The sequence below is a fragment of the Sceloporus occidentalis genome, unplaced genomic scaffold (assembly GCF_023333645.1).
Source record: "Sceloporus occidentalis isolate IW3139 unplaced genomic scaffold, rSceOcc1.0.p SCAF_155, whole genome shotgun sequence".
In the NCBI taxonomy this organism is placed as follows: domain Eukaryota; kingdom Metazoa; phylum Chordata; class Lepidosauria; order Squamata; family Phrynosomatidae; genus Sceloporus; species Sceloporus occidentalis.
This window is the reverse complement of record NW_028317135.1, coordinates 601,534-626,372: the sequence shown is the minus strand read 5'-3', so window position 1 is coordinate 626,372 and position 24,839 is coordinate 601,534. Positions and strand designations below refer to the sequence as shown.

The following is a 24,839-nucleotide window of genomic DNA, read 5'->3' as shown; positions in this document are numbered from 1 at the left end:
TTTTTTGTGAACAGCGATCTAATAGGACAGCTGTCAACAAAAAAACGGCAGTCTTTGCGTTCAAAGTTTCCTTGTCCTGACGCACTGGAAATACACCCTGTGTATGTTAAATAAACAATTTAAGATGCGTTATAATAAACCTTTTACGCTTTAAGTTGTTTTTTGTTTTTTTCCTCGTTGGACACTGTACACCTTAATCAGGACACCGCCGAACGTTCAGCGATTTTATAACGTATCATTGAGGTGATACACAGCGAGCACCCAGAGCATGAATTATATATAATATATATAGTATATATATTTCTGGCACAATACATGGCCTGTTTTCTGCTCGGTTGATTAATGAAGGTTTCTTTTTATTTTGGGCGGTGAGTCTGTTTTATATGTTTTAAATATAAGCCTAAGATGGGGCGAGCTGCGAAGAATAACCGTTCAAACAGAGCAGTTTAATATAAATCTGTTTTAAGAGAACCTGCAGGGAGCGGAGTACATCTGAACCCCCGTGCGGTCACACGCGAGGAAGGCGCAGATAACTAAGGAGTGGAGAGGGCCGTTAGCGCACAGGTCGTGTTTCCCAGTTGTGTTGGGAACGTTTTAAAAACCATCGGGGAGTCCTCGGTTTCCACCTCGCGTCTGTCATTCCCGGGTTAGAGCGAAACATGCCGACATGAAAACGAAGCGTTTGCACGGGGTGCTGGAGAAGACCGTTCTTTGGTCCGGTATAGAAAACTTGCACCTACCTTTAACCAAGTACTTTCTCTAACATGCAAGGCAGGTTCCTGAACTTCTCTAACTCTTATCCACGAGACTCTCTCCCTAACGTCGCACCTGCAAAGGAACTGAACAAGAACATCAGAGGACGACGCGGAAGATCTGTCCCGAGGTGATCTGTCCCAGGGCCTCGTGTGCGTGAAAGGTGGCCGGTCATACAGAATGAGGCTCGATGCCACCGGCCCCCTTTTAAATATGAATTCCTTTAGGGGATTAAAAGCTACATGGCCCTAGGGCCAGCTGTTCTTTGTAACTTTATTGCTTGAACTGAAAGCGGGTCGTACATTCAAATGTAATCCCCTCCTACCAAAATCTCAAAAAAGTGCACAGGGATTTCTGCGGTGAACCCTAAAGCCGCCGACCGCGTCGGAAGAAACCGAACGCGGAAGATTCTGTTCTTGGCATCTTGGCGTTAGACTAATTCTTTAAGTGAAGGGGAGAAGGGCCCAGTTCCCTAAGCATGACTTAGCTGGAGAGTCCGGGGTATTTCCTACTGGTACCAAACTTTTGCCGAGCGCACGTTTCCGTCCCGTGACCGCGCCGCCCCAGCAGTCAATTGGGAGCCGCGTGGTTCAGCTGAAGCAGGGTATTTGTCGTGTAATTCTGGAAAAGTGGCTGCAGAAACATGCCGACTGTCCCAAACACGCAGACGAACACAAAGATCCATAAGAAGAGTCGATCGATCACCATGGCAACATATTTCCAGTCCTCGCTCACCTGCAAATAGAGGAGGCGAAAACATTAAGCCCTCTGTGAGTGATCCCGATGCTCAGTGAAGGAAGGCGACCGTTCTGCCGAGCGTCCTTCAACGTTTGCTTCGCTTCAATAAAGGTTCTAAAAGGAATCGGCCGCCGGCAGCCGGCATAAAACTACCCTGAACCCTTCATGTGTTTAAGTTTACTTTTTAGATACAATGTTTACCCAATAAAAAAAACTAAACAATCGTTTTTTTGTTTTTTTTATCCACGCCGCCGTGGTCTGAATCTAAGAAATAGGAAACAGCAGAGGGGGTGCGCCTCTCGCGAAAGGAAACTCCAAAGACTAACGTGATCATGTATCGTGTGACTGTATGTACGGGGACCAGACTCTCGCAAGTAGGGAATAAAACCTTTTTACTCACGCTCTGGTCGTCGTCTTCGCTTTTCATGTGATCGGCTATGAAGCGGACCCCCTCCACAGCTTCCTCTAAGCCACACAGACACTGGCGGACTTTGCCCTGCCGGTCCCGGAATCCGTTCACCCCCTCCGGTAGTTCGGGAAGCTGCCCCCCGTACTTTGTCACCGTGGCCTGGTTGACGTAGCAGGTGCAGGATTTGGCGCTGTCTCGTAGGAAAAAGCTGCCGCTCGCCCGCTCCTGATTCTGTCTCTGTTGCCGAAGCCGCTGGCGGGCGCAATTCTGCCTCGGCTGCTTCATAAAAAGGAAAGTTGGCAGCTTTTCCAGGAAGACCACTTTGACCCACGGGGGCATGGTGTGTGTGGTGGGGGATCGGTGGTGCACGTTTAACACGCAGACACTGGTCACGATGGAAAAAGTCACCAGAACCATGGTGAACATCAGGTATTTGCCCACCAGCGGGACGTCGAGAGAAGTCGGAGGTACGATCTTGGATATGAGCAGCAGGAAGACGGTCAGCGCAAGCAGCACCGAGATGCAGAGCGTCATCTTCTCTCCGCAGTCGGAAGGCAGGTAAAAGACCAAGATGGCCAACGACGTGATGAGAATACAGGGTATAATTAGGTTGATGGTGTAGAACAGAGGTTTACGTCGAATGATGAAGTCATAGGTTATGTCTACGTAGGTCGAGTCCTCCGGGTTCTCGTTTCTCCTGCCTGGTAAAGCGATGATGTCCCACTCGCCGCTGGGCGTGAAGTCATCGAGGCTGGCCACGTCGCTCTTCAGAACAAGATCGATCTCGGTGCGATCATAAGTCCAAGAGCGGAATTTCATGGTACAGTTCTGCTGGTCGAAAGGGAAATGCTTAACCTCAATTTTGCAGGCGCTCTTGTATATGGCAGGAGGCAGCCAGAAGATACTTCCATCGTAGGAGACCACAGCGTTGGAGTAAAATGACACCTCATACATGCCATCGGCACTAGCGGGAAAAACAGAGAGGGCAGATAAATCACGAAGGCCACAAACAAAAACTTAGGTAGATTCCCTACCCGAGAACCCTCCGTGACATTGACTGTGCTAAGTTTGGAGGGACTGACCAGGGCGTTACGGTATTCTTATCACTTGACAAATAATTTGCCCTGGTTTTGTCTCTCCCCTTCACTTCCTCTGCCAGGAGATCCTGAAAGCCCGCCGCCGCTTGGTGATGCCAAAGATCGTAAAAGGGGGTCTCGGATCTTACGTAAGGTTCAGTGCGTTGAGATACGTTGACGCGTCTCCATGTTTCTAATGTCCGCACTTACTTGTTGTAGAGCACCACGTCAGGAAGCCAGATGTGTTTGGAGGGAAGTCTCACTTTCTTCATGTTGTCAAACTCTGCTGGGTTCCAAGTCAGCCTATAATCCTCCCATTCCTGCGAGGAGCAATCAATCCAAGGTTAACACGGAGACAGCCAGGCTACGAAGTCAGGCTTTATTCTTAGGGTGTTTCAGATTTGGTCCCTTTAACAACCTGTGTCTTTCTAGGTGCCGGGCCAAACTCGATTGAAACAATAACGCATTGTAACGATCTAGTAATCAGAAAATACCGGTGACCAGCGACATGCCGCGGAGGGCCACGTCTTGCGGGTTAGAAAATCAGCTGCAGGGCTCTGATGTGGAAGGGTATACAGAAATCATTACATACCCGGAACACCCGTATAGAGGGAAAGCATTGATTTGGTTCTTGAACTGAAAGGAAGGGGATTTAGGAAACATTCCCTTGAGTCTAGATAAGGAGAGGTGATGAGGTCACAGTCACCTTGAAAGGGCGATGATGCAGGGACTGAACAACACACTCTGGATTAATACAAAAACATAGAATTTGCCGGCAGAGCGGCCCCCTACGGCCCGTCTAGTCTCCCCGTTTTTCCTGCTGTAACATTAACGTCGTTGGCCTTGTCTTAGATTCGGGGTGTCTTATGGGGGGGGACTGGTAGAGATATCTGCAGAAACCTGGGACAATATAACAACGCAACATAAACAGTTATATGATTATATCTCAGATAGACCATATACACGGACACTATAAAGTTGCTATAAAGCCTTTACCTGAGTCAGCCACACATTGGTCGTCATTATCTGCTCCCGCTCATGCTGCAATTAAAACATTGGGAAGTCAGACTATATCCACGTGATAACATATATCTCGTGTACATCACCCAGATCCCGCTCTGAGAACCTCTATGAATGTTCCATTCCATTTAGGTTACACTATAACAGATCAAGTTCACAAAAAGTGTCTGCGTCCACAAAGCTAAACCACTCTGAGTGATAATAATATAACAATCATATAATAATACTAATATAATAATAACAATCATATAATAATACTAATATAATAATAACAATCATATAATAATACTAATATAATAATAACAATCATATAATAATACTAATATAATAATAACAATCAATCATATAATAATACTAATATAATAATAACAATCATATAATAATACTAATATAATAATAGCAATATTATAATAATACTAATATAATAATAACAATCATATAATAATACTAATAATAATAATAATAATCATAATCATATAATAATACTAATATAATAATAACAATCATATAATAATACTAATATAATAATAGCAATATTATAATAATACTAATATAATAATAACAATCATATAATAATACTAATATAATAATAGCAATATTATAATAATACTAATATAATAATAACAATCATATAATAATACTAATAATAATAATAATAATCATATAATAATACTAATATAATAATAACAATCATATAATAATACTAATATAATAATAATAATAATCATATAATAACAATCATATAATAATACTAATATAATAATAATAATCATATAATAATACTAATATAATAATAACAATCATATAATAATCCAAATATAATATTATAATAACAATGTGATAAAGCATGAAAGTATTGTGTAAGTGCGGCTGGACTTACGACGCTGATGAGCTGTGCCAAGGACACCATCAACTGCACGGTGACCTGCTCGGAGCCGTTGGTTGCTGGACGGATGAGTTTGTTGTATCGAGAAGGATCTAAAAGGTATTCCACCAGCCGTTCCTCTGTGTCTGTGCCCACGCTCCCTGCAAAAGGACGATACAAAGTGATCCACGGCCACCGAAAACTAAATACGCCTTAGGAGGAAGAGAAAAGGAAGATACGTTCAGCCAAGACCGGATATCCCAAATAAAAAAAGTGACCATGGCTGGTGTGCCGGAGGCTGCCAACATGACGATGGGTTTTACAAATGAGGAATGCAAGCTGGAAGTGGATAAGTGGACCAGCCATCCAGAAGTGGTAGAGGTTAACGCAATAAGCATAAGGTTATCCCTGGCCAAGGACCAAGTACAGTTCCAGCATTGAGATCAATGGGCAGCACAGATGGAAGGAAAGATTTATCTGCCGGCAGGTTCTAGGTTCCTACAAGTTCTAGGTTCCTACATCCAAAAGCCATTGTAAATACAGGCATTTCCTGCTCGCTGCCCCCGTTAGTATAATAAAGGGAAATACGGCCTTGACAGACATGGATGAAAGGGGCATGAACACCTAAATTGGCTACCAAGAGGCACCAATGGGAAAAGTACGGCTAATCCAGACACTCGCTTCCCGTTACTCCCAGGCATAGCACGACAGACCTTGTGTATTGACGTCCTCATTAGTAACACCCAGGAAGAACGGTTAACGAGCCTCAGATCTCCTAAACGCTGATCCCCAATTCTGTGAGCGGTCGAGTGAAAAGACTCGCGGACAGGTGGGGAGAAAAAAATGGAAAAGCGTGTATTCAGGTTCTGAAAGCATTTGCATTTCTAAAGCAAGGTTCTTCGGCTCGTCCCGGTAGCCGAAGGGTTACTTCTGATGGCCAATCGCTGGTCCCCCGGGGACTCACAGATTACGCCTTATGGATGAACACTTTACAGCTTTAAGCGCTGACACGGCACCCGTAATGGTGTCTTCTCCCCTGTGAGTAGCGGGGCCTGCAATCAGCCCTCTGTGTAAAGAGTATTGGGAACGCACACGGGCGATATATATATATATATATATGTACAAATCCTCCCAAAGTCATCACGCGACACTTTGACACGCGTGACGTCACGCAGTAACACGCTACTGCCAGAGCGAGTAGGAGAACTATCATACGAGGAGATAATGCACACGATACAGAGAGTCTATGAATTATACAGAGCGCCCTGCTCCTCCGCGCGCATGGCTGAGCTGAGCCGCCCTGACAGTCCGACACAATCTCGGGTTTAGAGTGATTCAGGAAAGCAGAAAAATTGCCAGAAAACATCTCCTTCGCGGTCCTTCCCCATCCCTGCTCTAGAACCGGCCCTCATTCCTGACGCCGTTCCCTGCCTTCCAACCCACGCAATGATATCATCACCCATCAATGACATCATTGCCCGCCTCCTTTTACCCCTGCTTCACCGTAGTGGTCAGAATGCCACCTTTTCGAGAAGCACGAAGGCTTGGTTCGTCTAGAGGAATCGTAACATTGTTACAGGTTAACAGATCTTATAACAAGCAGTTTCAGCGAGTTTCAGCATGCGCAAGCATTTACATTCTGCTGGGGTCATCAATGTACCACTAATCGTAAATGTAATATGTAAATGTGCTGTATAAAAGATTAAACAGGCCTCGGCTTAAAGGCACAGTGATTTTAATACATAAAGCTTGTATTTATAGTAGTAACGGGAGCCCGAGTCTAAACCACAGCTGGAAAAGTAAAGTTTAACATTTATAAATATAAGGCTGCGCATTTATTTAATGACATCACTATCAGGTGCTAGGCCCAAGGTTTTAGAGGATAAAAAACGAGCTCTATGTCATAGAGTTGCCTGAATTATACCAATTAGGTAGTCGCAAGTTTCTCTAGACATTACGAGGCCTGGCCATGGGGCCGCAGGATCAAAGAAAGAGAGATGATTAAAGTGACAGGAGAAGACCTACCCCGTCTACAGCAGTCTGGCTGACCTAATGGTAAAGTTAATAGAAAAAGTGAATTTCTACGGATTGTAGTGGCTTTAGGGGTCAAAATGTGAACCATAAAGCCGCCAACCCCTGACCGGGGATAAGATACACTGTGACCCTCTCTGCCTGTACCTTACAAGTGTAATGTTACCCCATCACCTACCCCCTGCCCATGGAATATACCCAGAACTAATACAGCCCCCCGGCCAACAATACAGAAAATATACACACAGTACGGAAATAATGTGACCCCCCAGAACTATACACAGAATATATGATGTGACGACACCTCCTGCCTGTAACCAGAACGCACCCGCAGCACACAGATATAATGGATCTACCCCCCCCCCCCCCCCTATGAAGATCCCCTTTCCGTGTTCTGCCGTACGGAGAGGTGTCGGAGGCTGTGCTGCCATCTGACCACACATGAGATGCGGCCCGGCGCTGCGTTTAGGCCCTGCCTTCTCCCCCGGGCAGTACTTACGTCTCAGGAACCCAAGCAGGCAGAGCTGCATGAAGAGAAGGCCCATCATCCTGCCTCATAACCTCATGTCCTCCAGTATGGCCGCTGTCCCGGGTGCTGAACCCAAGTACTGTGCTCCGCAGCCGCTATCCGTGGTCCTGAACCCAAGTACTGTGCTCCGCAGCTGCTGTCCGTTGTCTTGAGCCCAAGTACTGTGCTCCGCAGCCGCTGTCCGTGGCCCTGAACCCAAGCACTGTGCTCCGCAGCCGCTGTCCGTGGCCCTGAACCCAAGTACTGTGCTCCGCAGCCGCTGTCCGTGGCCCTGAACCCAAGTACTGTGCTCCGCAGCCGCTGTCCGTGGTGCTGAACCCCTAGAGTTGGGCTCCACAGTTACTGTCCTTGGTCCTGACCCGCTGGCCGGGTTCACAGTTGCTGTTTGTAGTGCGGGACCCTCGTACAGAGCTCTGCAGTTTTTCCGGCAGAATTGGTGGTTTACGCTCTGCAGATGGTTTTCTTAGTGCTGGACCCCGCACAGTGCATGGAGATCCTTCTGTGATGCTCAAGACTCTGGCCCCAGGTCTCAGGCAGGACTCCCCAGTAACAAAGCACGGCTCCCCAGTAATCAGGCAGGGCTCCTCAGTAATCAGGCAGGGCTCCCCAGTATTCAGGCAGGGCTCCCCAGTATTCAGGCAGGACTCCCCAGTAATCAGGCAGGACTCCCCAGTAATCAGGCAGGGCTCCTCAGTAATCAGGCAGGGCTCCCCAGTATTCAGGCAGGGCTCCCCAGTAATCAGACAGGGCTCCCCAGTAATCAGGCAGGGCTCCTCAGTAATCAGGCAGGGCTCCCCAGTATTCAGGCAGGGCTCCCCAGTAATTAGGCAGGGCTCCCCAGTATTCAGGCAGGGCTCCCCAGTAATCAGGCAGGGCTCCCCAGTATTCAGGCAGGGCTCCCCAGTATTCAGGCAGGGCTCCCCAGTAATCAGGCAGGGCTCCCCAGTATTCAGGCAGGGCTCCCCAGTAATCAGGCAGGGCTCCCCAGTATTCAGGCAGGGCTCCCCAGTAATCAGGCAGGGCTCCCCAGTATTCAGGCAGGGCTCCCCAGTAATCAGGCAGGGCTCCCCAGTAATCAGGCAGGGCTCCCCAGTAATCAGGCAGAGTGCCGAGTGTTTCCCTCCGCGATGCTCTCTGGGGGCAGCTTTGCGGCTAGATATGCAGGGACTCGGTGCTGCCGCCGAGATACGCAGTGCTGCTCTCCCTGCTCGGTGTCATACTCGGCGCTGCTGTACGGCAAGGCTTCCCTGCGAACTACTCCCCCCGGCTGTCAGTGCGCAGGCGCAAGGAGCGGGAGAGGCGGGTCTGTCCCAGGACTGCCCCCACAGCAATTACAGGCGAGGAACAGCCACCCTCCAGGGGGCAAAGCCCGGCTGTAAGTAAACGTAGCACAATCCGTAAAGAAACATTCTGTCTACATCAAAGGTAAACATTCCATGTAAACATTCCATTAACACTCCTTATAAACATTCCATGTAAACATTCCATTAACACTCCTCATAAACATTCCATCAACACCCCGTGTAAACATTCCATGTAAACAGTCCATTAACACTCCTTATAAACATTCCATGTAAACATTCCATCAACACCTCGTGTAAACATTCCATGTATACATTCTACCAACACCCCGTGTAAACATTCCATGTAAACATTCCATTAAGACTCCTTATAAACATTCCATCAACACCTCGTGTAAACATTCCATGTATACATTTTACCAACACCCCGTGTAAACATTCCATGTATACATTCTATGGACAACCCGTGTACACATTCCATCAACTTTTCATGTAATCAATAACCCCCCCGTAAACATTCCATCCACCTTCCATTTATTATACCATCAACACCCAGTGTAAAGGGGGTCCTTTAATGTGAATATTACATTTCCAGCAACACATCTGCCCCAGTTGCAAATACCAGATCAATACATAATCCTACAAATGCATTTAACCCCTTAAACCACCCCCCTAGTTTCTATCTCTACTTGAATTATCATCCTTAACCCATATTTGGCTTTAAATGCATTTTTCATTTTAAAATCTTTGAAACCCCTCAGCTGCCCCCAACCTCCCTCCCCATTGAGTTCAGCCAAACCTTAGATTTTTATTTTCCCCACATATCCCCAAAATCTCCTACTTTTCAGCAAAAACCTGAAGCCACAAAAATAGGTTTGAAACCCCATGTTTTATAGATGCATTTTCCCTGCCCCAATAGGAAATTGAATATCAGCTCTCATATTACCCACCCTATGTTCAAAGCCCTGTATAAAGCAGGTGGTTTAGGAGCAGATAGATGTGGATATAATTCAGAGGCAGACAAGCCCCCCCCCAAGAAAATAAATCAGGATCCGCTTGGTCGAGTTTACCAATAATCCTTTAAATTTACGGCGCTAGAACGCGGTGTGGAAAGGATGCGATTCGCACTCCAGTTCCCCGTCAAACAAAACATTAATGTCAGCAGAACACGGCGGGTATTCCTGAAACTCCACGACGCCATACAATGCAGTCAGTATACCCCGCACCCGGTCCTATCGCTTCCAAAATCGGATCCACTTTTACGTAAATCAACCCCAGCCATTGCCAACTGGCGGAGAAACGGGATTCCTCCTGACAAAGAGACCTCTGAGGTCCCGGACCCTTCTGTGATTTGACATCCTTTTCCGCAGCGACATATCCGCGAATAGAAGGCAGTGCCGCTTCACGTTAATAAAATGCCTCACCTGTTTACTTTTGCACTGGTTTATTGCTGCCCAACACCAGCATAAAAACAAAAATCCATAAAAATCAAAGCAGGCATATCGGGCTTTTATCAAATTTCTGCGTTTAATTAAGCGGATTTTTAGCGCGAGGGCATCCGGCGGTCCGGCTGTTCCCCGCGTGTGGATCTTGTAACAGATTGCGCGTCTGGTGTGAACTTCCTCTTAGATAATAGGGTACGGTTGGCGGCCATGCGTGCCGAGGGCACTGATCATTAAACAGCGGTTATAACTCATGTACTGGAATGTCTGGGTAACAAGCGCCAGGAGGTCTTCCCCTCGTTAATCAGTCCCGGTCTAGGGGGGATGGCTTGATCGCTAAAGGCATATCTCCCCCCCCCCAACTTCCAAACCTCATTCTTTATGCCTCGGATATGAAGGGACAGACTGGAGAGAGAGCATGTATTGTGACTGTACTAGTCCAAATTGGCTTCCCATTCCATTATCTGCCCCGCCGTTCGGAACTCTAATGGTATTAAAAGATGTGAGCGACGGTGCTGAGATATAATGAGAATATAAATAGGTTCCTTAGATCCGCCGTCTCTGTAAATCATTTTAAAGCGTTATCATAATTGGCATGAATCGCTCTCGCCGTATCAGCTTCCACCAAGAAGAGATTTGCCGTCCTTTCAAGTTGTATGTAATTTAATCTCCCCCCCCCCCCCCGGTATATTAATTGTATCTACAATCTTAACATCAACAGTCGTGTTTGCTTGTGCTGTCAGAGCGCTGGACACGGCACAGGCTCTCAGATTTGGACTGTACACAAGGGAAAAGCAATGGCGGACAGCCTCCAAAAACAGGGTAGGCTGGTGGCCATTGGACATCATCCTGTGCCAGATTAGGGTGCACAGGATAGGGTCCTATCATTTATAATGGTGGGCTAGACATATGTAAAGACACACAAAGGTAAAGAGTCTACAGGCTGGACAGACACAGTAGCCTGGAGTTCGTCTATTAAGCATATCCACAATATAATATAAATATAAATATATAGTATAAATGTTTAATTGTTCTGAACGCAGCCTGTTTAAAGGAAGTCATTGGTCGGTCAGGTCCTGTTGGATGCACGTATGGTAACCGTCTGGCTTTGGAGACAAAAGGGCACGGTGAGTAAACCCATAGGCTCCAAAACCACGGGTAACAAAAAGTCAAGTATAACAAACTGATAACGGGTCGGCCTCGCAGAATCCTCCACCGGTCCCGTCTAACATCCAACATTATTTATTTCCGTTCAGCTTCTGAGAATCACAGAGAAACCGATGGATCGGACGTCCCTGCACAGCTCATCGGGATGTGAGGCCGTGAATCAGTACAGAACATTAAAGGGTTACTGTATTCCAGTTTTGTAAATACATAATTCTTGGAGAAATTCTTAACACAGTATACAGACAGAGCGATAGACAAACGGGGCGCAGAGCTCACAATTCTTTATATATATTCAGTTCATCTCTTAAGAACGAGAGTAAAAGGAGCCCAAAAGATATAGTTTTTCATAAAAAAAAAATCAATGGTCAATATCATCAGGTCCAGCCCCAAAATGTATCAGCTCGTTTAGTGACGGCAGCTGGGGGTAGGATGCAGTGGGCTCGCTATGGTTCTAAATATCATTATTATTACATATGATAATGTTCCTTATCCCGCGTGCCAGCGGTCGCCAAGTGGCGCTAAGCTGCCGTAAACCCGCGGCTTCATGGTGTCCCTGGCGTGACGTTTGTCAGCTCTGCATATAACCCGCCGGATAATACTAAATTTATAGCAAGAAATGGCACCTGCCTGGGGTTTCGTTATCATTGCCGAGACTCATGTGTCCTCGGAGCCACAGCTGTCCTCTTCACACAGTCCTTTCGCAGCCTCCTTCGAGGGCCAGGGTATCCCTAGGGGCCCCGGCTGAAGAGCTGCGAGTGGCAGATGCTCTGATTGCGTTAGACTATCCTTCCAACGTTTGCCGTCCTCGGGAAGCTGCTAATGGCCGGACGCGGCTTAGCGGAGGATCAGAGGCTGACACCGGTCACCTTGACACAAAGTGTTGGAGGTCAGACATCCGCGACACCAAAACACACGAAAAGAATTATTTTCACCCCAAAGAACTGCGTAGGTAAGGCAAAAATCCAGAATATTTTATTTCCATGCCAGTCACAAAGAATAAGATGGGCAGAAACCAACGTGGCGCCTTTCACACAAACTTCTGAATGTTAAATGCCATATATATATATATATCTATCTATATTTATAATTTACAAACGCACGGGGTTAAGGTCCGAGTCTTTATAGCCTATGAAATATCACGCGTGTGAAAGTCATCAATACGGTGACAGAAACCCGGCCGATTTGGTTTATAATACCCTGAACAACGCTAATTAAACTCATATTCCACGCCTGGTCCGCGGGGCTCGTGAACGCGTTTGAGTGACTCTTCTGAAACACGAACGAGTTGGCCAGAGAGGGGAGAAGGAGGGCTAGCTTTCTTTACACATAAAAGCGATGAAGCAAACAACGCGACGTAAAATGCAAGTTTTGAATCCGTGTTTTTGTCGCGGGATTAGGCGGCGCGGTCCTTCTTTAGTAGGGGATACGGGGATACGGTCCAGATCTGCCGTCTGCGGAGAGAAGCGTTGGATATGCAGGGTCTTTAACGACACACTAGACCAAGGTAGGTGACCCGTTCTACGCACAAGAGAAAGAGGTATCCGGCCGAAAACAGCCAAGGGACGTCCTCCGAGACCCTTCCCCCGCTCCCTAAAAGAGGCCAATGGTGCCATGTCGGCCGTTGCTAGGTAACTGTGCCTGCATCTCCGGATCATTCACAGCCATTGACTTTCATAGTTAAATCGTTAAGACGCTTTCTAGAAAATACAATTAGGGCATCTATTCGCAAAGTACTCGCCGCTTTTCTTTGTTGGCCACAAAGGCTCGCCGGGTCCCGGCCGGCGACGGACTCTTTAAGCCTAAAACCACTCGATTACAAAGAGTAATTAGTAGCGTCCCGCTCGCCGCCGATCAGCGCGTAACCCACGGCTGACACTCGCCGGATGAAAATCACCGTGATTAACGTCCTGCCGGTCGCTCGGCCGCCCCTCGGCTGTAAATCAAATTTAAACACCTGCGCGGTCTGGTGTTTGCCGAGTCCCCGCTCGCTAACGAGACAAAGACGACGGGTCCGGCGCGCGGCGGTTCAACCAGATGATAAACGATAACAGAGCACAGGGCCGACGGCGGCCAGCCTGTTAGCATTCACATAAACGAGCGCGATCTGCAACGGCGGTAAAGTTTGGTGAACGGTAACAATGTGACGGCAACCTGACCACGAAGCCCTCGTTATTCGATCGGTAAAGACGCATACGTTCCGTGCCAGAACTCTGGCTCCATGGGGACAAGACGGTGCGAAAAGCACGGAAAGGACCTCCCGCGGCCAATACGCTCCTGTCGCCTCCCGATCGATGTCGAAACGCTTCACGGGCGGCACGAGCAGCTTTCCCACGAAGCGCTAGATCCTTCCGGGAATCGCGCCAGCGGTACACAAGGGGGCTTTAGAAGTTTGCACAGAACCAGCACCCCTTTAAGGACACTCCAGTCCCCTAAAATGCACGTTGGCGTTTATTTTGCATGGACGCTCACGTATTTTGCCGTCGTAGGCTCCTCCTCCCTCGCGTCTTTGCTGAAAGCAGGAAGCATACTGGAGTTCACTTCCTGCCTGCCCTGTGACACGCCCACTTAAATTAAAGGGACCATCATCAGCCCATTGCGCATACACTAATGCTGACGTGGCAGCCGCTGTGTAAGACACAAAATTACTTATTAAAATATGATGGGAATGCTCCTTTAAGACGGTTTCCAGATCTTTCCGTGGTAGACGAGGCTTCTGTTGATATGACTCACGCCTGACAGATCGCTGAACCTGCACAAGCATCTCCAGAGTACGGGGCTAAGAGGCTTCTCTCGTCGGCAGAGCCTTAGCCAGTCACTCGTACAACTCGCGTGAGAAGTCATTGTTCGTACAACGGATACAAAGATCTCTCCGATGCCTCGTCCACATAGCCGGCTATTATCGGCTAGAAGAACGTCCCAGAAAAGATTTTTGGGTCAGATTGTGGACTCTCGTTATAAAGTAAATGTGATGCCAGAAAGTAGCGGGCTTGTCTTTGGACATACATCTAAACCTGTGTTACGTATGTAAGAAATGTTTACGGGGAGGAGTGGATGCATGGGACAGCATCCCAGCAGAAGTTAATGCAGTGTGGGAATATAAAAGCAGCATTGAACAGGTATTCACCACTCCTTGGTAATTGTCAGCTGTGTTGCCAATGCTAATATGAAGGGACAGTGTTTGTGTGGCATGTGTGATATGTGCTGGCCATACACTGTGTAAGAAGGTAAAAGGCACAGGCTGCGACACACCGCACATCAACACTTTAATTTCAACAACGGAAACCATACAATATTCACGTTCCTGCGCAAACCAGCACCCTCCAGTTTGCTCTATATATCTTTTGAAAGGTTTGCTTAATCATTAATAGCAACACCTATACGAAAAAAACATGAACAACTACAAACACAAACATTTCTCAACACAACTTAACAAATCTGTAACACAGATCTGAAGGCGAAACTATTGGTCTGGAATACAGGCCCGACCTTCAAAGTCCACGGGGGGCAAAAATCGGACGCTGAATTCCAGGGGGGGGGGGCACAAAATTCAGATACCACAATCACAGTCATTTACGAGAAAACAGAAACATGAAGAAAAAACAAGAAAATGTAAATAAACTCATCCAGTGTCCTGGACATGGGGGCTTCCACGGTTATTCCTTGTGGGCATGTTTAGTGAACATCAGGACGTGACGCTGGGTGGAGAAGGATAAAGAAAAGGGGATAGAGGCTTATAATCGATAAGATATTTTATATATTATATATATATATATATACACACACACACACACACAAATATGTTTTTGGTTATCCCTCTCGCGTATCTCATTAGACTCCATTTCATTTTTGGTGAAGAATAATTACCTCATTCAGGCAAGATCCGCTGATTTCTCCGTCAATGAACGTCCCCAGAAAGTCAATGCATTTGAAGCCTTTAAAATAAAATACAAGAAAAATAAATAAACCGTACAATCACCGTTCTAAATGGAACTATTAAAAAATTAGAAAAACGATCGCCTTACCGTCCCGTGAAAAGAACGGCTGAGCCAGCGGAGGGGTCATCCAGAAAGTGTCGCTATCCAGCGGACGCAGGCACTGAATGGGGACGGTGGCAGTGATGCCGTAGTCCAGCATGTAGACTATAGCATAATTAACAACGACATCAACCACCCAGCACCTGCGAATGGAGCGGAGACATTGGTCAGACACACCCTACATATATATACAGTACGTACAGTATATAATATAAATATATACACACACACTGTTTTTAACTTATGGAAGCTTAGGCAGAACCAGGAAACGTATTTTCTAACCTGTTCCAGGTCATATCTTCTCCGTGGAAAAGGATACACTGTGCTAGGCATCTCAACCCCCTGTGAACCTCCCTTTTTGAGAGGTAAGGCAGATGGTCCACCACCTTTGATAAGGCAATAAATAAGTTGGTCATACTGGCATAAACGTCCTGTAAGAAATCGAAGGATATGTTACCAGGCGGCACGCGGTTATGGAAGCCATGGTTCCGGTATCTCGGCCTCACCTCTTGCACGAGAACTGCCCAGAAGTAGGGTGAATTCGGGAAGACGTTGGTCACCAGAAGAGAAACCTCTCCGCTCATGTTCATGATGGCTGGGAGCCAGGTCAGGTCCTTGGTGCAATCTCTCAGCACGCAGCAGAGGAACCCCCCCCTGCCAGTGAAACGGGACAACGTGAGCGTCCTACACCGAAAAAACCCTCTGCAAACAGTCAGGATTCACTGCAGAGGGTTTCACTGGGAAGCGACATTTATTTCCCTGTCCCCATAGAAGAAGCCTCTTCAGAGACTAGATGAAACGTCACCCTTAGGCTATAATCTTCTGCTGGACGCTCAATTCTCACAGTCTAGGCCATCAAACCCATCAAGAGGAAGCAGATCCTAGAAGCCGCAGTTAAAAAGTCGACTCCATTTTTACAGTCGGGGTAAAGACTTTTTTCCAGTAGGAAGGGCAACGTAAACACTGCCGTAAATACCGCATTCGCTATCTTTAATATTCCTAGAAAATGCGTTTTACGTAAGAATATAGAAAAAGAATATATAGTAACGGTAATAATGGTTTATTGGAGGAGACGATACAAACGAGATGCTTAAGTATGCTTTTGGGGAAACTCAGTACACAATTTGTATCTCCTCACTTCATTTCACCATTAAAATACCCCCCCCCCCCCCCAGTACCTCATCTCCATAGGCATGATATAGATGGCCTCCTTAAAGAAAGGCACCAGGGGGCTCAGACATTTGCCAAAATAAGCTGTAGGAGGAAAAGATAAATCTAAATAATGGAAAATTGCCATTATCACGTTAAATCACGCCGGTCCGGCTGATTGAAACCAATACTCAACACAAGGGCAGGTATTTTCACTTTAGCCTAAACACCCTTTGATCTTATGGATGCCTACGCTGGCGGCTGGATACACTGTGTAAATTAGTAACTAAACAAATGGTTAAATTAAAAATAAATTAAAAAACACACACTAAAAACCCGTACTCACTTTTAAAGACTTCTTTGAAACCGGGAGGAGATATGTACTCAAGCTCCTGTAAAGAGATTGGTTTAAACAGTGATCCAACATGGTGCGTTCGGTACCAGAAAGCGCCGGGTTACAATAGACGGCGAAGCACTGGAAGCGGCGACACAAGTGTTTACCGGCATCTGCGAGTCCGGCTGCTCGCTGCGGTCGTCGGAGCTCACGGAGCGCACGCTCAGCCGCTGTCCCCTGAACATTGTACCATTGAGCTGCTGCACGGCTTCTTCCTGGCAAGAAATAAAACAAACACCAGTGTTAAGAGAGCTCATAGATAATTATCGTTAAAATCCCGGAGTCCCAGTAACTTTCCCTTGGCATTAAGAACCCCACAGCGAATGTCGCTCTCTACTGATGAGGCCAGGTCTACCCGGGATTCACCTCAGGGAACGAGTTACCTCAGTTACTGTATCCGGCAAGTTAGCCACATAAACGGCTTTCTCGGCTGAAGCTGTGGGAGAAGAAAATAAAACTTTATAATAACTTTATAATGGGACATAAAGAGCGAGTCAGGCCTGACGCAGCTTCTCTTATAATTACATCCGTGCGCTCACCTTGTGTAAGAACTTCTGTGTCAATATTTTCAAGGTCCTACAAGACAAGACAAAGCGATACAGGAAAGCTACAGGGAATATCGAGCACATTCTCTCCAAGGATTTATAGAATTAAACATGTCGCTAACGAAACAAAAACTCATTCCAGTGCGTTTTTTCGGACCGATAGACGTCTAATGTTCAGCCGTTTCTCACGCAGGGCTCTGCCTTGCAATTTTGAACCAGTTTGTCGGTCGCTTAACATGTGTCAGTCACACACGTTTGCTGCTTAACATAAGAAAATCTGCTTACCAGCAACGACCCATTTGTCAAATCAACCAATGTTCTTTATAAAAACACATCCATTGATCTCACTTACGGCTGACCGGGTGTCCTCGGCAGATCGCAACGCGACGTGCGTAAAGCTTAAAAGCAAAGAAAAGCTCTTTAAAGTCACATCCGTGGGATTGAAGCATAGAGGTAGTCGTATATTTCGAAGAATATCTTACTATTTTCTGTAATGCTGGAACTTTATTACATGCTCAGGCTCATGGTCTTTAACAGGATTGTGTAAATCCACCTGACAAAAAAACAAAAAGACATACAAATGCGCCGGACAATAAAAAGGTGCGACTACAGGATCGCTATAATTAAAATAAAAATAACAAGGGTTACCTTAGACGATCCACATGGGGTATTTCCAATCAAAATGCGTTTGCCACTTGTACAGCCTGTAACAAAACCACAATCCCAGTACAGCCACTATATAAATAATCAGTTACTGGAGACTAACAGACAATTATATACGCATAAACTGCTTCTAGTAATCCAGAACCCCGCTAATCTAGAATCACGTTGTGCATTAACAGGAGGAACGTAACAGATCTCTCGGGAAATATACTTCTGGAAAACTTGGCAGCAGATTTACATGCTTAAAATGCTGCTCCTATATTATACTAAGATATATCGAGAGCAGACCCTCCAGTATGAGAAAGCACTCGATTTCCAGCGATAGTCTGTATCCTGTGTGCGTTATTAACGCAGGCACAGGAGAGGATTCTCTGACTGGATAGACACATCTGATCTCTGAATACCAGCTTTAAAACATCATTATTCTTTTTACAAGGACGACACATCGCAATATACCACGAAAGGAGATTTATATCTCATACCATCGCTGTCAGGACTCTGTGTGTGTTCTGTAGCTTGCTTATCCTGTAACGAGATACAAAGTTTCTTGACTATATATTTTTTAAATAAATATTTACATATAGATATTAATTAGTGATGTCATGCAGGAATTATACAGATGCATCACATGTTACCATTTCACATTCTCCAAGAAACCAATGATGTTTGATTCCACCGTTTATAATCACTTTACCCAAGGACAGGCTAATCGTACCATCTCTTTAATTGGGGCTTATTAGAAAAATATTTCACAGCAGCCCCCGGGAAGTACTTAGTTATGATTTATCGAGATACGATTGTCTAAAAAAAATGTAATTACCTCGGCTACAAGGTCTGGAAGGTTTGCCTGGCAAACACCTTTGTCCATTAAATCTGCAGAAGAAAAGGACAGGGTCAGAAACCTCACAGGGCATGAGCGTTACCATGGCAAAAGGAGAGCGTATTACAGGGCTATGTTACAAAAACTCACTTTTAAATAACCTACCAGCTGCCTAAATAGGATGTCGATATGTTAACTTTCAGCGGATTTTACAATAATGATGCGAAGAATGAATCCGTTTGGAATTGATCTGCAGAGCAGTTCACACCTTAAGGTCACCCCTCCAGTTTGAGGTCAGGCGAGTCCAAACGTAACATTTTTAATTCATTTAACAATTTTAAGAAAATATTTTTAAAAAGAGCCTCCACTAATCCTTTCTTACCGGCTGTGTTGCAGCGGACCCCATTTTTATCTTTCTCAAGAATATTTTCCATCTCCTGCAAGAAAAAAAAATTATATATGGTATAGAAAATACATAAAGTCTTTAAAGTGTGACAAAAACACCCGAGATCCTGTTTAAAAGGAGAAAGCGAGTTACCTCCAGCGGGATCTCGTCCTGAACATGTGGCTTTTTGGCGCCCGTATTGACTTTACATATTAACCGGCGTCCTTTGTAAACCATTCCGTTGATGGCGTCGATGGCGGATTGGCCCTTCTCAGGGGAGCGCAACGTCACAAACGCGAAACTTAAAATCACAAAGAAATGGTTTAAACGATCGACCCGAGACGTAACGTCTGAAGAGTACGTATTTGGTAAGAAAAGTAAAAAACGCTACCACTTAATATCACGCTGGAATCTTCTTATATTCACAGGTTCGTAATCTTTAAAAAGATTGTACAGATCCAGCTAACAAAAACACACACAAATCGGGTTAAATATTATTAGTTCTTTTTGACGGAAAGGTACAAGGACTTTACGCATGGCAAAGCTAAACAAATACCTCAGTCATTCCGCACGGGAAATTTCCAATAAATAAGTGCGTGTCCGCTGCGTCTGCAAGAAAAAAAAACCTATGAAAACTTACAGCTGTAAGTGCCACCTCCTGTGAGTTTAGTATTCCTTTCAAAAAGGTCTAAATCTCCATAAAATGCAACAATTCTTCCCTCCAGCATAGCCAGGAGGTATTTGGGGTGTCCTTGTAGATCTTGCATCACCGTTTAACTTTTGGTCCAAATAACGTATATATTTTAGAGCGCAGTATTCTCGAGGGCATCCAGACAGTTCATTGACGTTAGTTGTGATGAGATTTAAACAGCTATCCTGTTAATGATGAATTACACAAGGCCGGCCCTTCATAGAGTATAGTGAAGACAGTTTACAGCGATTGTTTAGTGAATAAATGCCATGGTTTACACCCTAGTGCCCCCTACAAAGGCGCATTAAGGCTACGTTCTGGACATGGCCCTTTTACCTTTACTGCCGTCACTCTCTGTGCTTTCCGGAGCCTGTTAACAAGGAAACATTCAATAAAAGACAATTCCGTAGCCGTTTGTGGAGAGATTATACTCTACACTCTGTATATTCTGGTTACCCGGAACTCCGGGAGCTTCGCTGCAGACGTTAGAGGCTTCTGGGGATTCTTTAGAACGGTGTGGACTCTGCAGATCAATTTCCGCCCTCTGTAGAAACTTCCGCTGATCTTGCTGAAGGCGAAGGCGACGTTATACGAGGTTCTCAACGTCACAAGCGCCGCGCTTTAAACACAGAAAGAGAAATGTGATGCAGGGACAGTGCCAGGGGGGACAAAAGTGACCAAAAATGTCAACTGGTTTACGTTGTGTACCATTTGCTGCCACTCTGGTGTATTCTTATGTCCCCCGGGTCACAGCCTTCTAGCAGATATTGCAGATCCTCCTAAAGGAATGAAGGAATAAAGCGCTTATGTGACGCGTCTCATTAACACTTTAAATACACTTTCTTTGGTTTTAGACGTACGCAAAGCTAATACCTCGGTTACATTGAGCGGAAGGTTTGTAATGTAAATAGCTCCTTCACTCATGGAATCTAAAACGGGGAGGAAGAAAAATGTGTAACCTTTGAGAAAACATTTATAGTATTTTTGCGCCGACGTAACATCCCAATAATCATATTTTATATCTTTAATTCTTCCAGGGAGATGCATGCGTTGGCGGGTCACGGTTTGTCTTACCTTATAACGCGGCAGACCTTATTGGAGCAAGACACATTACTAAAATGCATTCATGTTCTTACATCCGGCATAAGGGTTACGATCTTTCCCTTTAACCCAATACAGGGATATCTTTGGGGTCTTTTCACCGATTAAATATTATTCTACGTTCACCACATACCGTACCTTCATCGCCAACCGTTTCGCCAGTCTCTGTGGCAGGTACGATGTCCTTTAAGTAAATAGAAAATGAACAGGAATGTAATAATTTAAACTTTTCTACCCCCACTGTCCGGAGGGCATGTATGTTATGCAGGCGTGTTAATCACTGTACAATGCGTCTTGTGATTTTTGATATACCGGTACTAAAAAACGAGCATTAGGGGTCAGTAATGGCTTAAGTAAAAAGGTTGGGTTTAAGGGAATGGGGTTCTCGGCTCACCTGCCTGGCTCCTTGTGTTTGGGGAACATCTGGTATTTTTTGGGCACCTTCTTTCTCACAATACGGTCTGAGGATTAACCTGCGTCCGTTGAACACAGTCTGATCGAGTTTGCCAATCGCTTGCAACGCATCTTCGGGAGAAGAGAGCTGAACGAAGGCAAAGCTAAAGCAAAACAAAAGGAACACATCTGAGTGGGATGTGGGGGACATGGCACCCATCGCCCTACCCTACATGCACACAAACAACAGGAGGAGAGCCTCAGTGCCTGGCATCTGCAGCTACGCAGCGCAGCCACTGGGGGGCAGCACACAGCACGCCTCTGCAAAACAAAAACGCAAAATAAAGTTTAGATGTCGCTAATTTACTCTATTATCGGGTGCTTTGTGCAGAGCTACTCTCGTGCAAAGTGGTAGAAGAAGAGCAGTCGCCGACGCAACCAGCAGAATGTTCCTGCCGAAAACCTTTCATACACTCGCACAGTAACTTCTCCTTACAGATAACCCCCGAAGTGTCACGACGTGACGTATACACATCTCACATATCTCAATCCCATGAGCAAAGGAACAAAAACCTCTACGGTAAGGGAGCGGGAAGGAATAAATCCATACAGATATATACAGGGAGAAGAGATATACGTGCAGCGAGCGCTACACGTAAGGCTGGAAAAGACACGCTACCATCTGAGGTCACGCTGATGCTTCTTGACATATTCAGGATTAAATTCTTTGAAAACAGAGATGATTTCTTCCTAAAGAAGAAAAAAAAAATATTACACAGGTGAAAAATCTCCATACAATCCAAAAAGGCCACAAACGCCACACCCTGCGGCTTTTATACCACATAAAGTTATTTTCCAGGCTAAATCCCTCACATTCCTAACTTCCTTCCCCTAGCAAATTCATCAATCATCTAAAGCATAAAATACCCCAAATACATGGCTATCCTTACTGTAAGGACCCTGAAACATGCCTATCCACCACAGCCAGGGCTCTCAGATATCCCTGCTTAGCCTCAGGTTAGAGGGATCGGCGCCGGACACTCAACCAGGTTCTAGGTACAGGCCATTTAAATGAATACAGGAACAAAAGACTCTGACGTATTATTATTATTATTACGTTACTAAATAACATTGTTATTCCTGACAGAATGCTCAGTCACTTTACTGTAACGGAATATTAAAGCCCAAAATGCGCATTTAACGTCTACATTTATTTTGGGGGCAGAGCCGTTATCACCCGACACGGGGGCGCAAGTACGCGGCGCCTCAATAATCTTTTTATTCATCGCCTGGAACGCCCGCCATCCCCAGTACGGCATTTTACATACATGATTACCTCCGTGACACTGCTTTCCAGATTCCCAACATACAGCGTCTTTTTATACCTCGCCGTAACTGCAGAATAACGTACCAAACAATTAGATTGTATTCATACTTTTTATACATAGAAGGGGTAACAGGGCATCCGATGTCTGCGTATATATATATATATATATATATATATATATATATATATATATATATCACACGTATCACGTCCTCACTAACGTCTCTGACACTCAGCGGAAGTATTAATTATTAGTATGAAAGTCGTTAATTAGCCTCCTATTAAGAATCTGCGAAAAGTCGTTGCTCTCGTCTTAGATTCAGGAGCCGTATGCCTATCCCACGCATGTTTAATACCCTCACTGTATTACCCTCTACCCCTTCTGCTGGGAGGCGGTTCCACTTATCCACTACCTTCCCACAGGCTGGACAAATTCTCCCACCTCTCTATACTACAACTTTCTTTCCGGCAACGTCTTTACCTCTGTTCGTATTCTCGGTCATCTTGCGATTTCGTTTTCCGCTTTAGCAACGTCCGGTCCCGCTGCCCGCTCTGAAATTTTAGAAGAAAAAAAGCATCAAAATCACGATTCCTCAGTTGTTATTTTTTTGTCTCCAGAAAAAACGATTATGAAAAAATGTTTGGAAAATCGGTGATTGGGGCAAAAAATCACCAATTTTTCATGATTCTTAAATTAGCGACGTTCCCGCAGCCTGTATCGATCTGGATTAGTACAATCTTACTTTTATGAAATAAATAAGCAATAAAGACTGTGGAAAAAATACCTAAGGGCTTTCCGAGGACAGAGATGGGAAAATCAGTACTTTAAAGGCGTATAATGAGTGCGTAAATTGGATCGGGATCCGCCCTGCAAATCCAAATACAGGGCGCAGGAAGGAACAAATCTACACAGATTTATACGGAATGAAAGTATTGCCGGCCGGGGTTAACCCCGGGGCCAGCATTGGCCGTTGTGCTATAATGCCCAAAGATACTATAAAGCTATTAGCGGGCCATAGACAGACTCTGTGAGGATGCTGGCCGAGGATCATGGGAGTTGCTGACTTAACCCATTCACGGAGACACCAAGCTGCAGAATTTCTTGGATATTGTACAATCTGGGCAAAAACAGCAATAATGCAATTACTTCCAATTATAAGTGAACTTCAAGGAATTATTGGTGAGGCATAGCTCCCAAGTGTCTCAGTTCGATATAAATCAGTCCCTCATCCCTCTCTATCCTCCCCTGATGCCCCTCTTTTCTAGGAGGTCAGAATGTTTGCTGGGTATGAGGGGATCGCAGGGTTCTACAGCCCTAAAAACCCTGATAATGTGTATAGAAACAGCAGGAAACGGCTTTATAAATTAAACGGGGTAAATAAACCCCATTGTTCTAATAAATGTCCCACCAGTTACACAAATACCCAGTGACAGGGCATAAAGGCAGAGTCTGCGTCTCCCCCGCGTTACACAATATAATATTAATATACAGATAATATAAAATGGAAATAGCGCCATATTAATATTGGGGGATAATGCATTCCCCTCATAGTTTAGTGAGGGTCCCAATAAATTAGATATTTCCCTAGAAATGCTTTAATTTTACCAATATTTCATGAGTTTGTCACAGGAGCCCCAGTAAAATTGGCTGCCCGCTGCCCTGTTCCCTCATGAGGTAATAAATAGTACTTTGGGGTAAATTGGCTCACATGAGGGTGAGGCAGCAGCCAGTCGCTGGTCACCGCGCACCTGTCTCTTCCCGCCCAACCTGCGCGACGTCAGCCGGGAGAACAGCGCAGCCGTCAGTGGCCGGAGTGCCATTCGCAACATGGCGGCGCCCTCCCGGCACACGTGACCCGGTGAGGGAGCCGCGTGTTTGCACTGCAGCCCGGAGCTGCGGAACGCTGGACGGGGAGACTTCTGTGTCCTGTAGGAGCAGAGGGACCGGACAGGCACTGGGCACAACTGGACACTAGGAGTAGTCTGGTGAGTGGCATAGGGGGCAT

General features: G+C 45.6%; 1 protein-coding gene across 1 annotated transcript; it reads right to left on the bottom strand.

Moving 5' to 3' along the window:
- Positions 1-1,323: 1,323 nt before the first annotated feature.
- On the bottom strand, positions 1,324-7,437 carry LOC149280458 (neuronal acetylcholine receptor subunit beta-2-like). The gene is made up of 6 exons (XM_089500426.1): positions 7,392-7,437; positions 4,877-5,022; positions 3,973-4,017; positions 3,187-3,296; positions 1,892-2,864; positions 1,324-1,488 (listed from the first exon to the last, which is right to left on the bottom strand). Exons 1-6 carry the CDS (start codon positions 7,435-7,437, stop codon positions 1,324-1,326), a joined length of 1,485 nt encoding a protein of 494 aa, XP_089356552.1.
- Positions 7,438-24,839: the final 17,402 nt, after the last annotated feature.